General features: G+C 43.6%; 1 protein-coding gene across 1 annotated transcript in view; it reads left to right on the top strand.

The window, feature by feature from the left end:
• Positions 1-23,505, top strand: part of LOC106596042 (kinesin-like protein KIF13A) — a 294,942-nt gene that overhangs the window by 214,684 nt on the left and 56,753 nt on the right. Inside the window, exons 17-24 of the mRNA XM_082959594.1 lie at positions 9,179-9,404; positions 9,540-9,702; positions 9,921-10,064; positions 11,440-11,595; positions 13,610-13,774; positions 20,338-20,514; positions 22,416-22,567; positions 22,786-22,918. Coding sequence (XP_082815720.1) covers positions 9,179-9,404; positions 9,540-9,702; positions 9,921-10,064; positions 11,440-11,595; positions 13,610-13,774; positions 20,338-20,514; positions 22,416-22,567; positions 22,786-22,918 — 1,316 coding nt within the window. The remainder of the gene's footprint in view (positions 1-9,178; positions 9,405-9,539; positions 9,703-9,920; positions 10,065-11,439; positions 11,596-13,609; positions 13,775-20,337; positions 20,515-22,415; positions 22,568-22,785; positions 22,919-23,505) is intronic.

Consider the following 23,505-nt stretch of genomic DNA (forward strand, 5'->3'; position numbering starts at 1 on the left):
ACACTACACACACTACTACACTACATACACCACTACACTACACACACCACTACACTACACACACCACTACACTACACACACCACTACACTACACACACCACTACACTACACACACCACTACACTACATACACCACTACACTACACACACCACTACACTACACACACCACTACACTACACACACCACTACACTACACACACCACTACACTACACACACCACTACACTACACACACCACTACACTACACACATCACTACACTACACACACCACTACACTACACTACACACACCACTACACTACACACACCACTACACTACACACACCACTACACTACACACACCACTACACTACACACACCACTACACTACACTACACACACCACTACACTACACACACCACTACACTACACACACCACTATACTACACACACACACACACACATACACACACATCACTATACTACACACACACCACTACACACACACACATCACTATACTACACACACACCACCTATTACACACTACACACACACACACATCACTATACTACACACACCACTACAATACACACACCACTACAATACACACACCACTACACAACACACATCACTATACTAAATACACACCACTACACTACACAACACACAACACTACAATACACACACAACTACACTACACAACACACACCACTACAATACACACACAACTACACTACACACATCACTATACTAAATACACACCACTACACTACACAACACACAACACTACAATACACACACAACTACACTACACAACACACACCACTACAATACACACACCACTACACAACACACATCACTATACTAAATACACACCACTACACTACACAACACACAACACTACAATACACACACAACTACACAACACACACCACTACAATACACACACAACTACACTACACAACACACACCACTACAATACACACACCACTACACTACACACACCACTACACTACACACATCACTACACTACACACATCACTATACTAAACACACACCACTACACAACACACATCACTATACTAAACACACCCTACACTACACACATCACTATACTACACACACACTACACAACACACACCACTACAATACACACACAACTACACTACACACATCACTATACTAAACACACACATCACTATACTAAACACACACTACACACACATCACTATACTACACACACACTACACACACATCACTATACTACACACACACTACACACACACATCACTATACTACACACACACTACACAACACACATCACTATACTACACACACACCACTACACTACACTACACACACACCACTACACTACACAACACTATACTAAACACACACACATCACTATACTACACACACACCACTACACTACACACACACCACTACACTACACAACACACATCACTATACTAAACACACACACATCACTATACTACACACACACATCACTATACTACACACACACATCACTATACTACACACACACACATCACTATACTACATACACACATCACTATACTACACACACACTACACAACACACATCACTATACTACACACACACTACACACACACATCACTATGCTAAACACACAGCACTACACACACACCACTACACTACACAACACACATCACTATACTAAACACACACCACCACACACACACAACTACAATACACACACCACTACACTACACACACACACCAGTACATGCACCACTATACTAAACACACCACTACACAACACAAACCACTACACAACACAAACCACTACACACACACACCACTACACTACACACACACACCACTACACTACACACATCACTACACTAAACTCACCACTACACACAAACACCACTACACTACACACCACTATACTACATTACACTACACACACCACCACACACACACCACTACACTACACACACCACTACACTACATTACACTACACACATCACCACACACACACACACCACTACACTACACACACCACTACACTACACACACCACTACACTACACACACCACTACACTACACACACCACTACACTACACACACCACTACACTACACTCACCACTACACTACACACACTACTACACTACACACACCACTACACTACACTACACACACCACTACACTACACTACACACACCACTACACTACACACACCACTACACTACACACACCACTACACTACACACACCACTACACTACACACACCACTACACTACACTACACACACCACTACACTACACACACTACTACACTACATACACCACTACACTACACACACCACTACACTACACACACCACTACACTACACAACACACACCACTACAATACACACACAACTACACTACACAACACACACCACTACAATACACACACCACTACACTACACACACCACTACACTACACACATCACTACACTACACACATCACTATACTAAACACACACCACTACACTACACACATCACTATACTAAACACACCCTACACTACACACATCACTATACTACACACACACTACACAACACACACCACTACAATACACACACAACTACACTACACACATCACTATACTAAACACACACATCACTATACTAAACACACACTACACACACATCACTATACTACACACACACTACACACACATCACTATACTACACACACACTACACACACACATCACTATACTACACACACACTACACAACACACATCACTATACTACACACACACCACTACACTACACTACACACACACCACTACACTACACAACACACATCACTATACTAAACACACACACATCACTATACTAAACACACACATCACTATACTAAACACACACATCACTATACTAAACACACACTACACACACATCACTATACTACACACACACTACACACACATCACTATACTACACACACACCACTACACTACACTACACACACACCACTACACTACACACACACATCACTATACTACACACACACTACACAACACACATCACTATACTACACACACACACACATCACTATACTACACACACACTACACAACACACATCACTATACTACACACACACTACACACACACATCACTTTGCTAAACACACAGCACTACACACACACCACTACACTACACAACACACATCACTATACTAAACACACACCACCACACACACACACAACTACAATACACACACCACTACACTACACACACACACCAGTACATGCACCACTATACTAAACACACCACTACACAACACAAACCACTACACAACACAAACCACTACACACACACACCACTACACTACACACACACACCACTACACTACACACATCACTACACTAAACTCACCACTACACACAAACACCACTACACTACACACCACTATACTACATTACACTACACACATCACTACACACACACACACCACTACACTACACACACCACTACACTACACACATCACTACACACACAAACATCACACCACACCACTATACACACACACCACTACACTACACACACACACCACTACACTACACACACACACCACTACACTCACCACTACACTAAACTCACCACTACACACACACACCACTACACACGCACACCACTACACTACACACACCACTACACTACACACACACACCACTACACTACACACATCACTACACTAAACTCACCACTACACACACACACCACTATACTACTCTACACTACACTACACACATTTTAGGATACTACAGGGGTCTCTTTTACAGCTTAAACTTGTTTAAAACGCTAAGAAAACAAATGTCATGTTTTTTTATAGGTCTAAACTCTCAGTTAGAAACACTTTTGTAATCACTAACTTGGATGGTACTCAAATCAAACAGGTCTCTGCATATAAATACTTAGGGGTATGGTTAGATGATAGGTTATCTTTTAAAAAACATGTTACTGAATTGGGAAAAAACCTCAAATTCAAGATAGGGTTCCTTTACAGAAACAGGGCTTGTCTGTCCTCCGTAAATAGAAAACAAATTGTGCAGGCTACTTTTATGTCCGTTTTAGATGATGGTGATATTATCTATATGCATCGGCAAACACATTAAAACCACTGGATGCTATTTACCATTGTGCACTCAGGTTTATCACGGGTGATAGTTACAAAACTCATCACTGTATCCTATATCAACATGTGGGTTGGGCCTCTCTATCTGTGAGGCGAGAGCAACATGCTCTCTTGTTTATTTATAAAGCACTTCTTTTAAAACTACCTCCATATATATCATCATTCATTTCCACTAGATATACTAATTTTAAAACCAGATCACAGATGTGGATTACATTAGAGACTCCTACGGTCTCCACAGAGTTGGGTAGGACTGCCTTCAGTTCCTTTGTACCTTATTTATGGAACAAACTGCAGATCCAACTTAAGTTAGACACTCTGGTGTCCCTTGCCCATTTTAAACATGTTATGGAAGATCAATATGATGTTGTCTGTGATTGTTTCTGTTGAATTGTGTCTTTGTTTTGTATGTTTGAAATGTTCTTGTCTGTATGTCTAGAACTGTACATGTCAACATGTTTACACAGGGCACAGCCGTAACAGAGATCCAGGTCTCAGTCTGTTTTCCCTGTTAAAATAAAAATAAAGATTTAACTACACACACACACACACCACTACACTACAAATCAAATCAAATGTATTTATATAGCCCTTCTTACATCAGCTGATATCACAAAGTGCTGTACAGAAACCCAGCCTAAAACCCCAAACAGCAAGCAATGCAGGTGTAGAAGCACGGTGGCTAGGAAAAACTCCCTAGAAAGGCCAAAACTTAGGAAGAAACCTAGAGAGGAACCAGGCTATGAGGGGTGGCCAGTCCTCTTCTGGCTGTGCCGGGTGGAGATTATAACAGCACATGGCCTAGATGTTCAAATGTTCATAAATGACCAGCATTGTCAAATAATAATAATCATAGTAGTTGTCGAGGGTGTAACAAGTCAGTAACACAAGAGTAAGTGTCAGTTGGCTTTTTCATAGCTGATCTTTGAGAGTATCTCTACCGCTCCTGCTGTCTCTAGAGAGTTGAAAACAGCAGGTCTGGGACAGGTAGCACGTCCGGTGAATAGGTCAGGGTTCCATCAGGTCTGGGACAACATGTCTGGGACAGGTAGCACGTCCGGTGAACAGGTCAGGGTTCCATAGCTGCAGGCAGAACAGTTGGAACTGGAGCAGCAGCACGGCCAGGTGAACTGGGGACAGCAAGGAGTCATCAAGCCAGGTAGTCCTGAGGCATGGTCCTAGGGCTCAGGTCCTCCGAGAGAGAGAAAGAAAGAAAGAGAAAGAGAGAATTAGAGAGAGCATATTTAAATTCACACAGGACACCGGAAAAGACAAGAGAAATACTCCAGATGTGACAGACTGACCATAGCCCCCCGACACGTAAACTACTGCAGCATAAATACTGGAGGCTGAGACAGGAGGGGTCAGGAGACACTGTGGCCCCATCCGATGAAACCCCCGGACAAGGCCAAACAGGTAGGATATAACCCCACCCACTTTGCCAAAGCACAGCCCCCACACCACTAGAGGGATGTCTCCAACCACCAACTTACCATCCTGAGACAAGGCCGAGTATAGCCCACAAAGATCTCCGCCACGGCACAACCCAAGGGGGGCGCCAACCCAGACAGGAAGACCACGTCAGTGACTCAACCCACTCAAGTGACGCACCCCTCCCAGGGACGGCATGGAAGAACACCAGTAAGCCAGCGACTCAGCCCCTGTAATAGGGGTAGAGGCAGAGAATCCCAGTGGAAAGAGGGGAAACCGGCCAGGCAGAGACAGCAAGGGCGGTTCGTTGCTCCAGCCTTTCCGTTCACCTTCACACCCCTGGGCCAGACTACACTTAATCATAGGACCTACTGAAGAGATATGTCTTCAGTAAAGACTTAAAGGTTGAGACTGAGTCTGCGTCTCTCACATGGGTAGGCAGACTATTCCATAAAAATGGAGCTCTATAGGAGAAAGCCCTGCCTCCAGCCGTTTGCTTAGAAATTCTAGGAACAATTAGGAGGCCTGCGTCTTGTGACCGTAGCGTACGTGTAGGTATGTACAGCAAGACCAAATCGGAAAGATAGGTAGGAGCAAGCCCATGTAATGCTTTGTAGGTTAGCAGTAAAACCTTGAAATCAGCCCTTGCCTTAACAGGAAGCCAGTGTAGGGAGGCTAGCACTGGAGTAATATGATCAAATTTTTTGGTTCTAGTCAGGATTCTAGCAGCCGTATTTAGCACTAACTGAAGTTTATTTAGTGCTTTATCCGGGTAGCCGGAAAGTAGAGCATTGCAGTAGTCCAACCTAGAAGTAACAAAGGCATGGATTAATTTTTCTGCGTCATTTTTGGACAGAAAGTTTCTGATTTTTGCAATGTTACGTAGATGGAAAAAAAGCTGTCCTTGAAACAGTCTTGATATGTTCTTCAAAAGAGAGATCAGGGTTCAGAGTAACGCCGAGGTCCTTCACAGTTTTATTTGAGACGACTGTACAACCATCCAGATTAATTGTCAGATTCAACAGAAGATCTCTTTGTTTCTTGGGACCTAGAACAAGCATCTCTGTTTTGTCCGAGTTTAAGAGGAGAAAGTTTGCAGCCATCCACTTCCTTATGTCTGAGACACAGGCTTCTAGCGAGGGCAATTTTGGGGCTTCACCATGTTTCATTGAAATGTACAGCTGTGTGTCATCCGCATAGCAGTGAAATTTAACATTATGTTTTCGAATGACATCACCAATAGGTAAAATATATAGTGAAAACAATAGTGGTCCTAAGACGGAACCTTGAGGAACACCGAAATTTACAGTTGATTTGTCAGAGGACAAACCATTCACAGAGACAAACTGATATCTTTCCGACAGATAAGACCTAAACCAGGCCAGAACTTGTCCATGTAGACCAATTTGGGTTTCCAATCTCTCCAAAAGAATGTGGTGATCGATGGTATCAAAAACAGCACTAAGATCTAGGAGCACGAGGACAGACGCAGAACCTCGGTCTGACATCATTAAAAGGTAATTTACCACCTTCACAAGTGCAGTCTCAGTGCTATGATGGGGTCTAAAACCAGACTGAAGCGTTTCATGTACATTGTTTGTCTTCAGGAAGGCAGTGAGTTGCTGCGCAACAGCTTTTTCAAACATTTTTGAGAGGAATGGAAGATTCGATATAGGCCGATAGTTTTTTATAATATCTGGGTCAAGGTTTGGCTTTTTCAAGAGAGGCTTTATTACTGCCACTTTTAGTGAGTTTGGTACACATCCTGTGAATAGAGAGCCGTTTATTATGTTCAACATAGGAGGGCCAAGCACAGGAAGCAGCTCTTTCAGTAGTTTAGTTGGAATAAGGTCCAGTATGCAGCTTGAAGGTTTAGAGGCCATGATTATTTTCATCATTGTGTCAAGAGATATAGTACTAAAACACTTTAGTATCTCCCTTGATCCTAGGTCCTGGCAGAGTTGTGCAGACTCAGGACAACTGAGCTTTGAAGGAATACGCAGATTTAAAAAGGAGTCTGTAATTTGCTTTCTAATGATCATGATCTTTTCCTCAAAGAAGTTCATAAATGTATTACTGCTGAAGTGAAAGCCATCCTCTCTTGGGGAATGCTGATTTTTAGTTATCTTTGCGACAGTATCAAAAAGAAATGTACGATTGTTCTTATTTTCCTCAATTAAGTTGGAAAAATAGGATGATCGAGCAGCAGTGAGGTCTCTTCGATACTGCACGGTACTGTCTTTCCAAGCTAGTCGGAAGACTTCCAGTTTGGTGTGGCGCCATTTCCGTTCCAATTTTCTAGATGCTGGCTTCAGAGCTCGTGTATTTTCTGTTTACCAGGGAGCTAGTTTCTTATGACAAATGTTTTTCATTTTTAGGGGTGCAACTGCATCTAGGGTATTGCGCAAGGTTAAATTGAGTTCCTCAGTTAGGTGGTTAACTGATTTTTGTCCTCTGACGTCCTTGGGTAGGCGGAGGGAGTCTGGAAGGGCATCAAGGAATCTTTGGGTTGTCTGAGAATTTATAGCACGACTTTTAATGCTCCTTGGTTGGGGTCTGAGCAGATTATTTGTTGCAATTGCGAACGTAATAAAATGGTGGTCCGATAGTCCAGGATTATGAGGAAAAACATTAAGATGTACAACATTTATTCCATGGGACAAAACTAGGTCCAGAGTATGACTGTGGCAGTGAGTAGGTCCAGAGACATGTTGGACAAAACCCACTGAGTCAATGATCACTACACACATCACTACACACACACACCACTACACTACACACATCACTACACACACACCACACCACACCACTACACTCACCACTACACTCACACCTAGTAAAGACCATCTGGTACAGACCATCTGGTACAGACCATCTGATACAGACCATCTGGTACAGACCATCTGGTACAGACCATCTGGTACAGACCATCTGGTACAGACCATCTGTTACAGACCATCTGATACATGTACTTAAAGTATAAGTCAGTGAAACACAGATTGACTTTTAAGAGTCTGGAACTTCTCTGTCTCCTGTCTCTCCTGTTGGTCCAGGTGTTGGAGAAGCAGTATGTATTAACAGTATGGTATCTCTCCTATAGATCCCATGCAGAACGTGGTCCAGGTGTTAGAGAAGCAGTATGTATTAACAGTATGGTATCTCTCCTATAGATCCCATGCAGAACGTGGTCCAGGTGTTAGAGAAGCAGTATGTATTAACAGTATGGTATCTCTCCTATAGATCCCATGCAGAACGTGGTCCAGGTGTTAGAGAAGCAGTATGTATTAACAGTATGGTATCTCTCCTATAGATCCCATGCAGAACGTGGTCCAGGTGTTAGAGAAGCAGTATGTATTAACAGTATGGTATCTCTCCTATAGATCCCATGCAGAACGTGGTCCAGGTGTTAGAGAAGCAGTATGTATTAACAGTATGCTATCTCTCCTATAGATCCCATGCAGAACGTGGTCCAGGTGTTAGAGAAGCAGTATGTATTAACAGTATGGTATCTCTCCTATAGATCCCATGCAGAACGTGGTCCAGGTGTTAGAGAAGCAGTATGTATTAACAGTATGGTATCTCTCCTATAGATCCCATGCAGAACGTGGTCCAGGTGTTAGAGAAGCAGTACCTGGAGGAGAAGCGCACGGCGCTGGAGGAACAGAGGATGATGTACGAGAGAGAGCTGGAGTCACTACGGCAACAGCTGTCTCCTGAGAGGACCAATCAGCACCAGCGATCCAGCAGCGACCGCCTCACCTTCCCCACACACACACCATCACACCACAGCAAGATACGCCCCTGGACTGAGGAGAGGTGAAGGGAATACCCACACACACACACACACACACACACACACACACACACACGCAATGAAGTTGTAAGCAACCTGTTTGGATCACAGTCACAGGTGTGAATGGTCTCTCTGTATTTCCTGTGTGTGTGTTTCAGGGACGAGCTGTTTCGACAGAGTCTGTCCAGGCTGAAGGAGCAGGTTGTGAAGGCAAACACCCTGGTGAGAGAGGCCAACTTCCTGGCAAAGGAGATGAACAAACTGACTGACTACCAGGTCACCCTCCAGATCCCTGCAGCTAACCTCAGTGCCAACCGCAAGGTGACCAACCTCTGCATGCACTTCTACACACACACACACACGTTATCAGTGATGTGTCATGTTTAGTCATCTACATAGTGTACAATGAGAAAAAGCTGAAGGAACGGTCTGATTGTGTTGTATCATTAATATGATAACGTGTACACAGAAATACTGTCATTTGTAGAAGTTTGTTCAGTACATTATAGCACCTTGAGAGTCAGTGTGTCTTGGTTCAGCGTGGAGCCATAGTGAGTGAACCAGCCATCCAGGTGAGGTGGAAAGGCAAGGAGACACAGGTTTGGACCATCGACAAGCTGGAGAACAAACTAGTGGACATGAGAGACCACTACAGAGACTGGAAGGAGGGAGCTGAGGACACGGTGAGAGGAAGGGGAGAGGAGGAACGGGGAGGAGGAGATGAGAGAGAGGGATGATGAGAGGGGGAGATAGAGAGAGGAGGGGAGGAAAGAGAGGGATGGTGAGAGGGGAGATGGGGAGGGATGGTGAGAGGGGGAGATAGAGAGAGTAGGGGAGAAGAGAGGAGGGGAGGAAAGAGGGATGATGAGAGGGGGAGATAGAGAGAGTAGGGGAGAAGAGAGGAGGGGAGGAAAGAGGGATGATGAGAGAGTAGGGGAGAAGAGAGGAGGGATAGAGGGGAGGAGAGAGAGGGGGGATAGAGGGGAGGAGAGAGAGGGGAGATAGAGGGGAGGAGAGAGAGGGGAGAGAGAGGGGGGATAGAGGGGAGGAGAGAGAGGGGAGATAGAGAGGGGGGATAGAGGGGAGGAGAGAGAGGGGAGATAGAGGGGAGGAGATAGAGGGGAGATAGAGGGGAGGAGGGGGGATAGAGGGGAGGAGAGAGATAGAGGGGAGGAGAGAGGGGAGATAGAGGGGAGGAGGGGGGATAGAGGGGAGGAGAGAGAGAGAGAGGGGAGGAGAGAGAGGGGAGATAGAGGGGAGGAGGGGGGATAGAGGGGAGGAGAGAGATAGAGGGGAGGAGAGAGGGGAGATAGAGGGGAGGAGGGGGGATAGAGGGGAGGAGAGAGAGAGAGAGGGGAGATAGAGGGGAGGAGGGGGGATAGAGGGGAGGAGAGAGATAGAGGGGAGGAGAGAGAGGGGAGATAGAGAGGGGGGATAGAGGGGAGGAGAGAGAGGGGAGATAGAGGGGAGATAGAGGGGAGGAGGGGGGATAGAGGGGAGGAGAGAGATAGAGGGGAGGAGAGAGGGGAGATAGAGGGGAGGAGGGGGGATAGAGGGGAGGAGAGAGAGAGGGGAGGAGAGAGAGGGGAGATAGAGGGGAGGAGGGGGGATAGAGGGGAGGAGAGAGATAGAGGGGAGGAGAGAGAGGGGAGATAGAGAGGGGAGTAGAGAGAGGGGAGATAGAGGGGAGGAGATAGAGGGGAGATAGAGGGGAGGAGGGGGGATAGAGGGGAGGAGAGAGATAGAGGGGAGGAGAGAGGGGAGATAGAGGGGAGGAGGGGGGATAGAGGGGAGGAGAGAGAGAGAGGGGAGGAGAGAGATAGAGGGGAGGAGAGAGATAGAGGGGAGGAGAGAGGGGAGATAGAGGGGAGGAGGGGGGATAGAGGGGAGGAGAGAGAGAGAGGGGAGGAGAGAGAGGGGAGGGTTAGAAGGGATAATGTTCCGAGGGGAGACAGTGCTGGAAGTGATTGTGGGAGTGAAAGTATTGTTTCTCAGTGATGAAGATGATAATTGGATGATGGGTGAAGTTTTCAGGTGTGTGTTTGTATCATGTATCAGAATACCAAGCTGAACAACCACAAGCAGCACAGTGAGTCCTTCTATGAAGCTCAGGAGAACCACAACCTGATAGGAGTGGCCAACGTCTTTCTGGAGTGTCTTTTCCATGATATCAGACTACAGTACGCTGTTCCTATCATCAGCCAGCAGGGGGAGGTGAGAGAACAACACACACCACAGGAGGTTGGTGGCACCTTCATTGGGGAGGACAGGCTCGTGCTAATGGCTGGAGTGGAATCAGTGGAATGGTATCAAATACATGGTTTCCATTTGATTCGTTCCGGCCATTATTATGAGCCGTCCTCCCTTCAACAGCCTCCTGTGACACACACACTCAGAGGAATGCACACACACACACACCACACACACACACACATACACACACACAACACACACACACACACACACACACACACACACACACACACACACACACACACACACACACACACACACAGAGGAATGCACACACACACACACATACACACACACACACACACACTCAGAGGAATGCACACACACAGACACACACACACACACACACACACACACACACACACACACACACATACACAGACATCTCACTTAAGGAGGTTTAGTAATGATTAACGATGGTAATGATACAGTGGGATTGTGTAGTTATCAGCTACATGGAAGTTCTTCAGTTCCTTGCTGGGTTGGCAGGTAGCATAGCGCCGGGTTTCCCAAACTGGGTCCTGGGGCCCCACTGGGTACACGTTGTGGTTTCACCCTAGCACTACACAGCTGATTCAAATCATCCTAGTCGGAGGATGAGTTGGTTATTTGAATCAGCTGTGTAATGCTGGAGGGCAGGACTGAGTTTGGGAAACCCTGGTCTAGTGATTAAGAGGGTAGGGCAAGTAACCGAAAGGTTGCTGGTTCGAATCCCCGAGCTGACTAGGTGAAAAATCTGTCACTGTGCTGTTGAGCAAGATACTCAACCCTAATTGGTCCTGTAAGTCTCTGGATCAGAGTCTGTTAAGTTACTAAAGAAATGTGATTGGTCCTGTAAGTCTCTGGATAAGAGTCTGTTAAGTTACTAAAGAAATGTGATTGGTCCTGTAAGTCTCTGGATAAGAGTCTGTTAAGTTACTAAAGAAATGTGATTGGTCCTGTAAGTCTCTGGATAAGAGTCTGTTAAGTTACTAAAGAAATGTGATTGGTCCTGTAAGTCTCTGGATAAGAGTCTGTTAAGTTACTAAAGAAATGTGATTGGTCCTGTAAGTCTCTGGATAAGAGTCTGTTAAGTTACTAAAGAAATGTGATTGGTCCTGTAAGTCTCTGGATAAGAGTCTGTTAAGTTACTAAAGAAATGTGATTGGTCCTGTAAGTCTCTGGATAAGAGTCTGTTAAGTTACTAAAGAAATGTGATTGCTTGTTCTCAATATGTATCTGACCACATGCTGCTACCAGGATATTGAAATGGCTTCTGGGGAACTTGGTGTTAATCTGTCTGTACTCTGGACCTGTTTAGGTCTGTACTGAGGTGTGTTGATGTGCTGGGTCTGTACCTCCTTCTCTGTCTGTACTCTGGACCTGTTTAGGTCTGTACTGAGGTGTGTTGATGTGCTGGGTCTGTACCTCCTTCTCTGTCAGTACTCTGGACCTGTTTAGGTCTGTACTGAGGTGTGTTGATGTGCTGGGTCTGTACCTCCTTCTCTGTCTGTACTCTGGACCTGTTTAGGTCTGTACTGAGGTGTGTTGATGTGCTGGGTCTGTACCTCCTTCTCTGTCTGTACTCTGGACCTGTTTAGGTCTGTACTGAGGTGTGTTGATGTGGTCTGTACCTCCTTCTCTGTCTGTACTCTGGACCTGTTTAGGTCTGTACTGAGGTGTGTTGATGTGCTGGGTCTGTACCTCCTTCTCTGTCTGTACTCTGGACCTGTTTAGGTCTGTACTGAGGTGTGTTGATGTGCTGGGTCTGTACCTCCTTCTCTGTCTGTACTCTGGACCTGTTTAGGTCTGTACTGAGGTGTGTTGATGTGCTGGGTCTGTACCTCCTTCTCTGTCTGTACTCTGGACCTGTTTAGGTCTGTACTGAGGTGTGTTGAGTGCTGGGTCTGTACCTCCTTCTCTGTCTGTACTCTGGACCTGTTTAGGTCTGTACTGAGGTGTGTTGATGTGGTCTGTACCCCCTGGTGTGTGACAGGTAGCCGGCAGGCTCCACGTAGAGCTGGTGCGTGTCGGCGGGGCGGTGCCGGAGCGGCTGGAGGGAGGAGATGACTCATCAGAGAACTCCAGCGAGAGCAGCATCTACGATGTCATGGACAGTCAGGGAGAGATGGTCCACATGGCCAGGAGACTCACCTGCAGGGTACGTCTCATACACTAGTACTGTCTGTCTGGGTCCTGGAGGGTTGCTGCCATCACTGTCCTCTGTTCTAACTCCTCACTATATAGAACTGTTCTCTGTTCTAACTCCTCACTATATAGAACTGTCCTCTGTTCTAACTCCTCACTATATAGAACTGTTCTCTGTTCTAACTCCTCACTATATAGAACTGTTCTCTGTTCTAACTCCTCACTATATAGAACTGTTCTCTGTTCTAACTCCTCACTATATAGAACTGTTCTCTGTTCTAACTCCTCACTATATAGAACTGTTCTCTGTTCTAACTCCTCACTATATAGAACTGTTCTCTGTTCTAACTCCTCACTATATAGAACTGTTCTCTGTTCTAACTCCTCACTATATAGAACTGTTCTCTGTTCTAACTCCTCACTATATAGAACTGTTCTCTGTTCTAACTCCTCACTATATAGAACTGTTCTCTGTTCTAACTCCTCACTATATAGAACTGTTCTCTGTTCTAACTCCTCACTATATAGAACTGTTCTCTGTTCTAACTCCTCACTATATAGAACTGTTCTCTGTTCTAACTCCTCACTATATAGAACTGTTCTCTGTTCTAACTCCTCACTATATAGAACTGTTCTCTGTTCTAACTCCTCACTATATAGAACTGTTCTCTGTTCTAACTCCTCACTATATAGAACTGTTCTCTGTTCTAACTCCTCACTATATAGAACTGTTCTCTGTTCTAACTCCTCACTATATAGAACTGTTCTCTGTTCTAACTCCTCACTATATAGAACTGTTCTCTGTTCTAACTCCTCACTATATAGAACTGTTCTCTGTTCTAACTCCTCACTATATAGAACTGTTCTCTGTTCTAACTCCTCACTATATAGAACTGTTCTCTGTTCTAACTCCTCACTATATAGAACTGTTCTCTGTTCTAACTCCTCACTATATAGAACTGTTCTCTGTTCTAACTCCTCACTATATAGAACTGTTCTCTGTTCTAACTCCTCACTATATAGAACTGTTCTCTGTTCTAACTCCTCACTATATAGAACTGTTCTCTGTTCTAACTCCTCACTATATAGAACTGTTCTCTGTTCTAACTCCTCACTATATAGAACTGTTCTCTGTTCTAACTCCTCACTATATAGAACTGTTCTCTGTTCTAACTCCTCACTATATAGAACTGTTCTCTGTTCTAACTCCTCACTATATAGAACTGTTCTCTGTTCTAACTCCTCACTATATAGAACTGTTCTCTGTTCTAACTCCTCACTATATAGAACTGTTCTCTGTTCTAACTCCTCACTATATAGAACTGTTCTCTGTTCTAACTCCTCACTATATAGAACTGTTCTCTGTTCTAACTCCTCACTATATAGAACTGTTCTCTGTTCTAACTCCTCACTATATAGAACTGTTCTCTGTTCTAACTCCTCACTATATAGAACTGTTCTCTGTTCTAACTCCTCACTATATAGAACTGTTCTCTGTTCTAACTCCTCACTATATAGAACTGTTCTCTGTTCTAACTCCTCACTATATAGAACTGTTCTCTGTTCTAACTCCTCACTATATAGAACTGTTCTCTGTTCTAACTCCTCACTATATAGAACTGTTCTCTGTTCTAACTCCTCACTATATAGAACTGTTCTCTGTTCTAACTCCTCACTATATAGAACTGTTCTCTGTTCTAACTCCTCACTATATAGAACTGTTCTCTGTTCTAACTCCTCACTATATAGAACTGTTCTCTGTTCTAACTCCTCACTATATAGAACTGTTCTCTGTTCTAACTCCTCACTATATAGAACTGTTCTCTGTTCTAACTCCTCACTATATAGAACTGTTCTCTGTTCTAACTCCTCACTATATAGAACTGTTCTCTGTTCTAACTCCTCACTATATAGAACTGTTCTCTGTTCTAACTCCTCACTATATAGAACTGTTCTCTGTTCTAACTCCTCACTATATAGAACTGTTCTCTGTTCTAACTCCTCACTATATAGAACTGTTCTCTGTTCTAACTCCTCACTATATAGAACTGTTCTCTGTTCTAACTCCTCACTATATAGAACTGTTCTCTGTTCTAACTCCTCACTATATAGAACTGTTCTCTGTTCTAACTCCTCACTATATAGAACTGTTCTCTGTTCTAACTCCTCACTATATAGAACTGTTCTCTGTTCTAACTCCTCACTATATAGAACTGTTCTCTGTTCTAACTCCTCACTATATAGAACTGTTCTCTGTTCTAACTCCTCACTATATAGAACTGTTCTCTGTTCTAACTCCTCACTATATAGAACTGTTCTCTGTTCTAACTCCTCACTATATAGAACTGTTCTCTGTTCTAACTCCTCACTATATAGAACTGTTCTCTGTTCTAACTCCTCACTATATAGAACTGTTCTCTGTTCTAACTCCTCACTATATAGAACTGTTCTCTGTTCTAACTCCTCACTATATAGAACTGTTCTCTGTTCTAACTCCTCACTATATAGAACTGTTCTCTGTTCTAACTCCTCACTATATAGAACTGTTCTCTGTTCTAACTCCTCACTATATAGAACTGTTCTCTGTTCTAACTCCTCACTATATAGAACTGTTCTCTGTTCTAACTCCTCACTATATAGAACTGTTCTCTGTTCTAACTCCTCACTATATAGAACTGTTCTCTGTTCTAACTCCTCACTATATAGAACTGTTCTCTGTTCTAACTCCTCACTATATAGAACTGTTCTCTGTTCTAACTCCTCACTATATAGAACTGTTCTCTGTTCTAACTCCTCACTATATAGAACTGTTCTCTGTTCTAACTCCTCACTATATAGAACTGTTCTCTGTTCTAACTCCTCACTATATAGAACTGTTCTCTGTTCTAACTCCTCACTATATAGAACTGTTCTCTGTTCTAACTCCTCACTATATAGAACTGTTCTCTGTTCTAACTCCTCACTATATAGAACTGTTCTCTGTTCTAACTCCTCACTATATAGAACTGTTCTCTGTTCTAACTCCTCACTATATAGAACTGTTCTCTGTTCTAACTCCTCACTATATAGAACTGTTCTCTGTTCTAACTCCTCACTATATAGAACTGTTCTCTGTTCTAACTCCTCACTATATAGAACTGTTCTCTGTTCTAACTCCTCACTATATAGAACTGTTCTCTGTTCTAACTCCTCACTATATAGAACTGTTCTCTGTTCTAACTCCTCACTATATAGAACTGTTCTCTGTTCTAACTCCTCACTATATAGAACTGTTCTCTGTTCTAACTCCTCACTATATAGAACTGTTCTCTGTTCTAACTCCTCACTATATAGAACTGTTCTCTGTTCTAACTCCTCACTATATAGAACTGTTCTCTGTTCTAACTCCTCACTATATAGAACTGTTCTCTGTTCTAACTCCTCACTATATAGAACTGTTCTCTGTTCTAACTCCTCACTATATAGAACTGTTCTCTGTTCTAACTCCTCACTATATAGAACTGTTCTCTGTTCTAACTCCTCACTATATAGAACTGTTCTCTGTTCTAACTCCTCACTATATAGAACTGTTCTCTGTTCTAACTCCTCACTATATAGAACTGTCCTCTGTTCTAACTCCTCAGTATGTAGAACTCCTCAGTATGTAGAACTCCTCAGTATGTAGAACTCCTCAGTATGTAGAACTCCTCAGTATGTAGAACTGTCCTCTGTTCTAACTCCTCAGTATGTAGAACTCCTCAGTATGTAGAACTGTCCTCTGTTCTAACTCCTCAGTATGTAGAACTCCTCAGTATGTAGAACTCCTCAGTATGTAGAACTCCTCAGTATGTAGAACTCCTCAGTATATAGAACTCCTCAGTATGTAGAACTCCTCAGTATGTAGAACTGTCCTCTGTTCTAACTCCTCAGTATGTAGAACTCCTCAGTATGTAGAACTCCTCAGTATGTAGAACTCCTCAGTATGCATAACTCCTCAGTATGTAGAACTCCTCAGTATGTAGAACTCCTCGTTCTAACTCCTCAGTATGTAGAACTCCTCAGTATGTAGAACTCCTCAGTATGTAGAACTCCTCAGTATGTAGAACTCCTCAGTATATAGAACTCCTCAGTATGTAGAACTCCTCAGTATGTAGAACTCCTCTGTTCTAACTCCTCAGTATGTAGAACTCCTCAGTATGTAGAACTCCTCAGTATGTAGAACTCCTCAGTATGTAGAACTGTCCTCTGTTCTAACTCCTCAGTATGTAGAACTCCTCAGTATGTAGAACTCCTCAGTATGTAGAACTCCTCAGTATGTAGAACTCCTCAGTATGTAGAACTCCTCAGTATGTAGAACTCCTCAGTATGTAGAACTCCTCAGTATGTAGAACTCCTCTAGTATCGTAGAACTCCTCAGTATGTAGAACTCCTCAGTATGTAGAACTCCTCAGTATGTAGAACTCCTCAGTATGTAGAACTCCTCAGTATGTAGAACTCCTCAGTATATAGAACTCCTCAGTATGTAGAACTCCTCAGTATGTAGAACTCCTCAGTATATAGAACTCCTCAGTATGTAGAACTGTCCTCAGTATTAGAACTCCTCAGTATGTAGAACTCCTCAGTATTAGAACTCCTCAGTATAGAACTCCTCAGTATGTAGAACTCCTCAGTATATAGAACTCCTCAGTATGTAGAACTCCTCAGTATGTAGAACTCCTCAGTATGTAGAACTCCTCAGTATGTAGAACTGTCCTCTGTTCTAACTCCTCAGTATGTAGAACTCCTCAGTATGTAGAACTCCTCAGTATGTAGAACTCCTCAGTATGTAGAACTCCTCAGTATGTAGAACTGTCCTCTGTTCTAACTCCTCAGTATGTAGAACTCCTCAGTATATAGAACTCCTCAGTATGTAGAACTCCTCAGTATGTAGAACTGTCCTCAGTATGTAGAACTCCTCAGTATGTAGAACTCCTCAGTATGTAGAACTCCTCAGTATGTAGAACTCCTCAGTATGTAGAACTCCTCAGTATGTAGAACTGTCCTCTGTATCGTAGAACTCCTCAGTATATAGAACTCCTCAGTATGTAGAACTCCTCAGTATGTAGAACTCCTCAGTATGTAGAACTCCTCAGTATGTAGAACTCCTCAGTATATAGAACTCCTCAGTATGTAGAACTCCTCAGTATGTAGAACTCCTCAGTATGCTGGAACTCCTCAGTATGTAGAACTCCTCAGTATGTAGAACTGTCCTCTAGTATCTAGAACTCCTCAGTATGTAGAACTCCTCAGTATGTAGAACTCCTCAGTATGTAGAACTCCTCAGTATGTAGAACTCCTCAGTATGTAGAACTCCTCAGTATGTAGAACTCCTCAGTATGTAGAACTGTCCTCTGTTCTAACTCCTCAGTATGTAGAACTCCTCAGTATGTAGAACTCCTCAGTATGTAGAACTCCTCAGTATGTAGAACTCCTCTGTAGAACTCCTCAGTATGTAGAACTGTCCTCTGTATCGTAGAACTCCTCAGTATGTAGAACTCCTCAGTATGTAGAACTCCTCAGTATGTAGAACTCCTCTGAACTCCTCAGTATGTAGAACTCCTCAGTATGTAGAACTCCTCAGTATGTAGAACTCCTCAGTATGTAGAACTCCTCAGTATGTAGAACTCCTCAGTATCTAGAACTCCTCAGTATGTAGAACTCCTCAGTATGTAGAACTGTCCTCTGTTCTAACTCCTCAGTATGTAGAACTCCTCAGTATGTAGAACTGTCCTCTGTTCTAACTCCTCAGTATGTAGAACTCCTCAGTATGTAGAACTCCTCAGTATGTAGAACTCCTCAGTATGTAGAACTGTCCTCTGTTCTAACTCCTCAGTATGTAGAACTCCTCAGTATGTAGAACTCCTCAGTATGTAGAACTCCTCAGTATGTAGAACTCCTCAGTATGTAGAACTCCTCAGTATCTAGAACTCCTCAGTATGTAGAACTCCTCAGTATGTAGAACTCCTCAGTATGTAGAACTCCTCAGTATGTAGAACTCCTCAGTATGTAGAACTCCTCAGTATATAGAACTGTCCTCTAGTATGCTAGAACTCCTCAGTATGCATAGAACTCCTCAGTATATAGAACTCCTCAGTATGCAGAACTCCTCAGTATATAGAACTCCTCAGTATATAGAACTCCTCAGTATATAGAACTCCTCAGTATATAGAACTCCTCAGTATATAGAACTCCTCAGTATAGTAGAACTCCTCAGTATATAGAACTCCTCAGTATGTAGAACTCCTCAGTATATAGAACTCCTCAGTATATAGAACTCCTCAGTATATAGAACTCCTCAGTATGTAGAACTCCTCAGTATATAGAACTCCTCAGTATGTAGAACTCCTCAGTATATAGAACTCCTCAGTATATAGAACTCCTCAGTATATAGAACTCCTCAGTATATAGAACTCCTCAGTATATAGAACTCCTCAGTATATAGAACTCCTCAGTATGTGTCTGTGTGTCTTTCGGAGGATGTGGAATAAACAGGAGAACAGTGGATCTGTGTAGATTGGACAATAAGGTCATCTTCTTCATGGTGTTTTTCTACTACAGGTGCGTATCAGGGAGGCCACGGGGCTGCCTGTCAACCTGTCCAACTTCGTCTTCTGCCAGTACACCTTCTGGGAGGGGGCGGAGCCTACAGTGGCCCCGCCCATGGTCAGCCCAGACACGCCCACCACGCCCCGCACCCCCGACGCCCAGTTCACCGTCCGCTTCGACCACTGCAAGGTAGGGAACATAGGGTTACAACATTATGGGGACTTTACTCAAATTCCCACGTTTTCCAGAAATCCCTATTGGAGGAATCTGGATTTCCTCCTGATCCCGTCCTGATTTCAGGACTCTTCAACTGGGATTTCTGGAAAACCAATGAATTTTAGAAAAGTTATTTCACATCATCCTCTGTTGGCTGACACTGACGCTGAGGATTCTGGTTGGAATATGTGTGCGTCCCAAATGGCAGTCTGTTCCCTATATAGCTGACTACTTTAGACCAGGGCCCATATGTCACATTATTCTCATGTTTCTGCTCATTGTTGATGTTTGATATAGTGTCTCTGTGTGTAGGACTATGTGATCTGCTCATCGTTGATGTTTGATATAGTGTCTCTGTGTGTAGGACTATGTGATCTGCTCATCGTTGATGTTTGATATAGTATCTCTGTGTGTAGGACTATGTGATCTGCTCATCGTTGATGTTTGATATAGTATCTCTGTGTGTAGGACTATGTGATCTGCTCATCGTTGATGTTTGATATAGTATCTCTGTGTGTAGGACTATGTGATCTGCTCATCGTTGATGTTTGATATAGTATCTCTGTGTGTAGGACTATGTGATCTGCTCATCGTTGATGTTTGATATAGTATCTCTGTGTGTAGGACTATGTGATCTGCTCATCGTTGATGTTTGATATAGTATCTCTGTGTGTAGGACTATGTGATCTGCTCATCGTTGATGTTTGATATAGTATCTCTGTGTGTAGGACTATGTGATCTGCTCATCGTTGATGTTTGATATAGTATCTCCGTGTGTAGGACTATGTGATCTGCTCATCGTTGATGTTTGATATAGTATCTCCGTGTGTAGGACTATGTGATCTGCTCATCGTTGATGTTTGATATAGTATCTCTGTGTGTAGGACTATGTGATCTGCTCATCGTTGATGTTTGATATAGTATCTCTGTGTGTAGGACTATGTGATCTGCTCATCGTTGATGTTTGATATAGTATCTCTGTGTGTAGGACTATGTGATCTGCTCATCGTTGATGTTTGATATAGTATCTCTGTGTGTAGGACTATGTGATCTGCTCATCGTTGATGTTTGATATAGTATCTCTGTGTGTAGGACTATGTGATCTGCTCATCGTTGATGTTTGATATAGTATCTCTGTGTGTAGGACTATGTGATCTGCTCATCGTTGATGTTTGATATAGTATCTCTGTGTGTAGGACTATGTGATCTGCTCATCGTTGATGTTTGATATAGTATCTCTGTGTGTAGGACTATGTGATCTGCTCATCGTTGATGTTTGATATAGTATCTCTGTGTGTAGGACTATGTGATCTGCTCATCGTTGATGTTTGATATAGTATCTCTGTGTGTAGGACTATGTGATCTGCTCATCGTTGATGTTTGATATAGTATCTCTGTGTGTAGGACTATGTGATCTGCTCATCGTTGATGTTTGATATAGTATCTCTGTGTGTAGGACTATGTGATCTGCTCATCGTTGATGTTTGATATAGTATCTCTGTGTGTAGGACTATGTGATCTGCTCATCGTTGATGTTTGATATAGTATCTCTGTGTGTAGGACTATGTGATCTGCTCATCGTTGATGTTTGATATAGTATCTCTGTGTGTAGGACTATGTGATCTGCTCATCGTTGATGTTTGATATAGTATCTCTGTGTGTAGGACTATGTGATCTGCTCATCGTTGATGTTTGATATAGTATCTCTGTGTGTAGGACTATGTGATCTGCTCATCGTTGATGTTTGATATAGTATCTCTGTGTGTAGGACTATGTGATCTGCTCATCGTTGATGTTTGATATAGTATCTCTGTCTGTAGGACTATGTGATCTGCTCATCGTTGATGTTTGATATAGTATATCTCTGTGTGTAGGACTATGTGATCCATGTGACAGAGGAGTTTTTAGAGTTCATCGCAGACGGGGCGCTGGCCATCGAGGTGTGGGGTCACCGCTGTGCCGGAAACGGACGCTCTCTCTGGGAGCTGGACGCACTGCTGGCCAAGACACGCACACTACGAGACAGGTACACACACAGTGTGTAGAGCACATGCATATGTGTATAATCTCAAGGATACATGAAGGCATGCACCACACACACACACACTCACCCGTCACATGCTTGTTGTGTGTAAGTAAGGGCTTGTAAGGAAGCATTTCACGGTAAGGTCTACACCTGCTGTATTCGGCACATGTGACTAATGAATGTGTGACAAATAAGTCCAATGTGATTTGTCCCTGCAGGTGGAGTGAGGTGTCTCGTCGTATTGAGCTGTGGGTTTCTATCCAGGAGCTGAATGAGCAGGGGGACTACTCTGATGTAGAGATGCAGCCTGGGAAGGACATCGGGACTGGAGGAGTGTTCCAGCTCAGACAGGTAACAGGACAGGGAAGGACATCAGACTGGAGGAGTGTTCCAGCTCAGACAGGTAACAGGACAGGGAAGGACATCAGACTGGAGGAGTGTTCCAGCTCAGACAGGTAACAGGACAGGGAAGGACATCAGACTGGAGGAGTGTTCCAGCTCAGACAGGTAACAGGACAGGGAAGGACATCAGACTGGAGGAGTGTTCCAGCTCAGACAGGTAACAGGACAGGGAAGGACATCAGACTGGAGGAGTGTTCCAGCTCAGACAGGTAACAGGACAGGGAAGGACATCAGACTGGAGGAGTGTTCCAGCTCAGACAGGTAACAGGACAGGGAAGGACATCAGACTGGAGGAGTGTTCCAGCTCAGACAGGTAACAGGACAGGGAAGGACATCAGACTGGAGGAGTGTTCCAGCTCAGACAGGTAACAGGACAGGGAAGGACATCAGACTGGAGGAGTGTTCCAGCTCAGACAGGTAACAGGACAGGGAAGGACATCAGACTGGAGGAGTGTTCCAGCTCAGACAGGTAACAGGACAGCACAGACACCAATAAATAAGCAGTGCTAAAGCTACATTTAAAGGGACATTTCACT

This window comes from Salmo salar, chromosome 02 (genome assembly GCF_965601325.2).
Source record: "Salmo salar chromosome 02, fSalSal1, whole genome shotgun sequence".
NCBI classification, from domain to species: domain Eukaryota; kingdom Metazoa; phylum Chordata; class Actinopteri; order Salmoniformes; family Salmonidae; genus Salmo; species Salmo salar.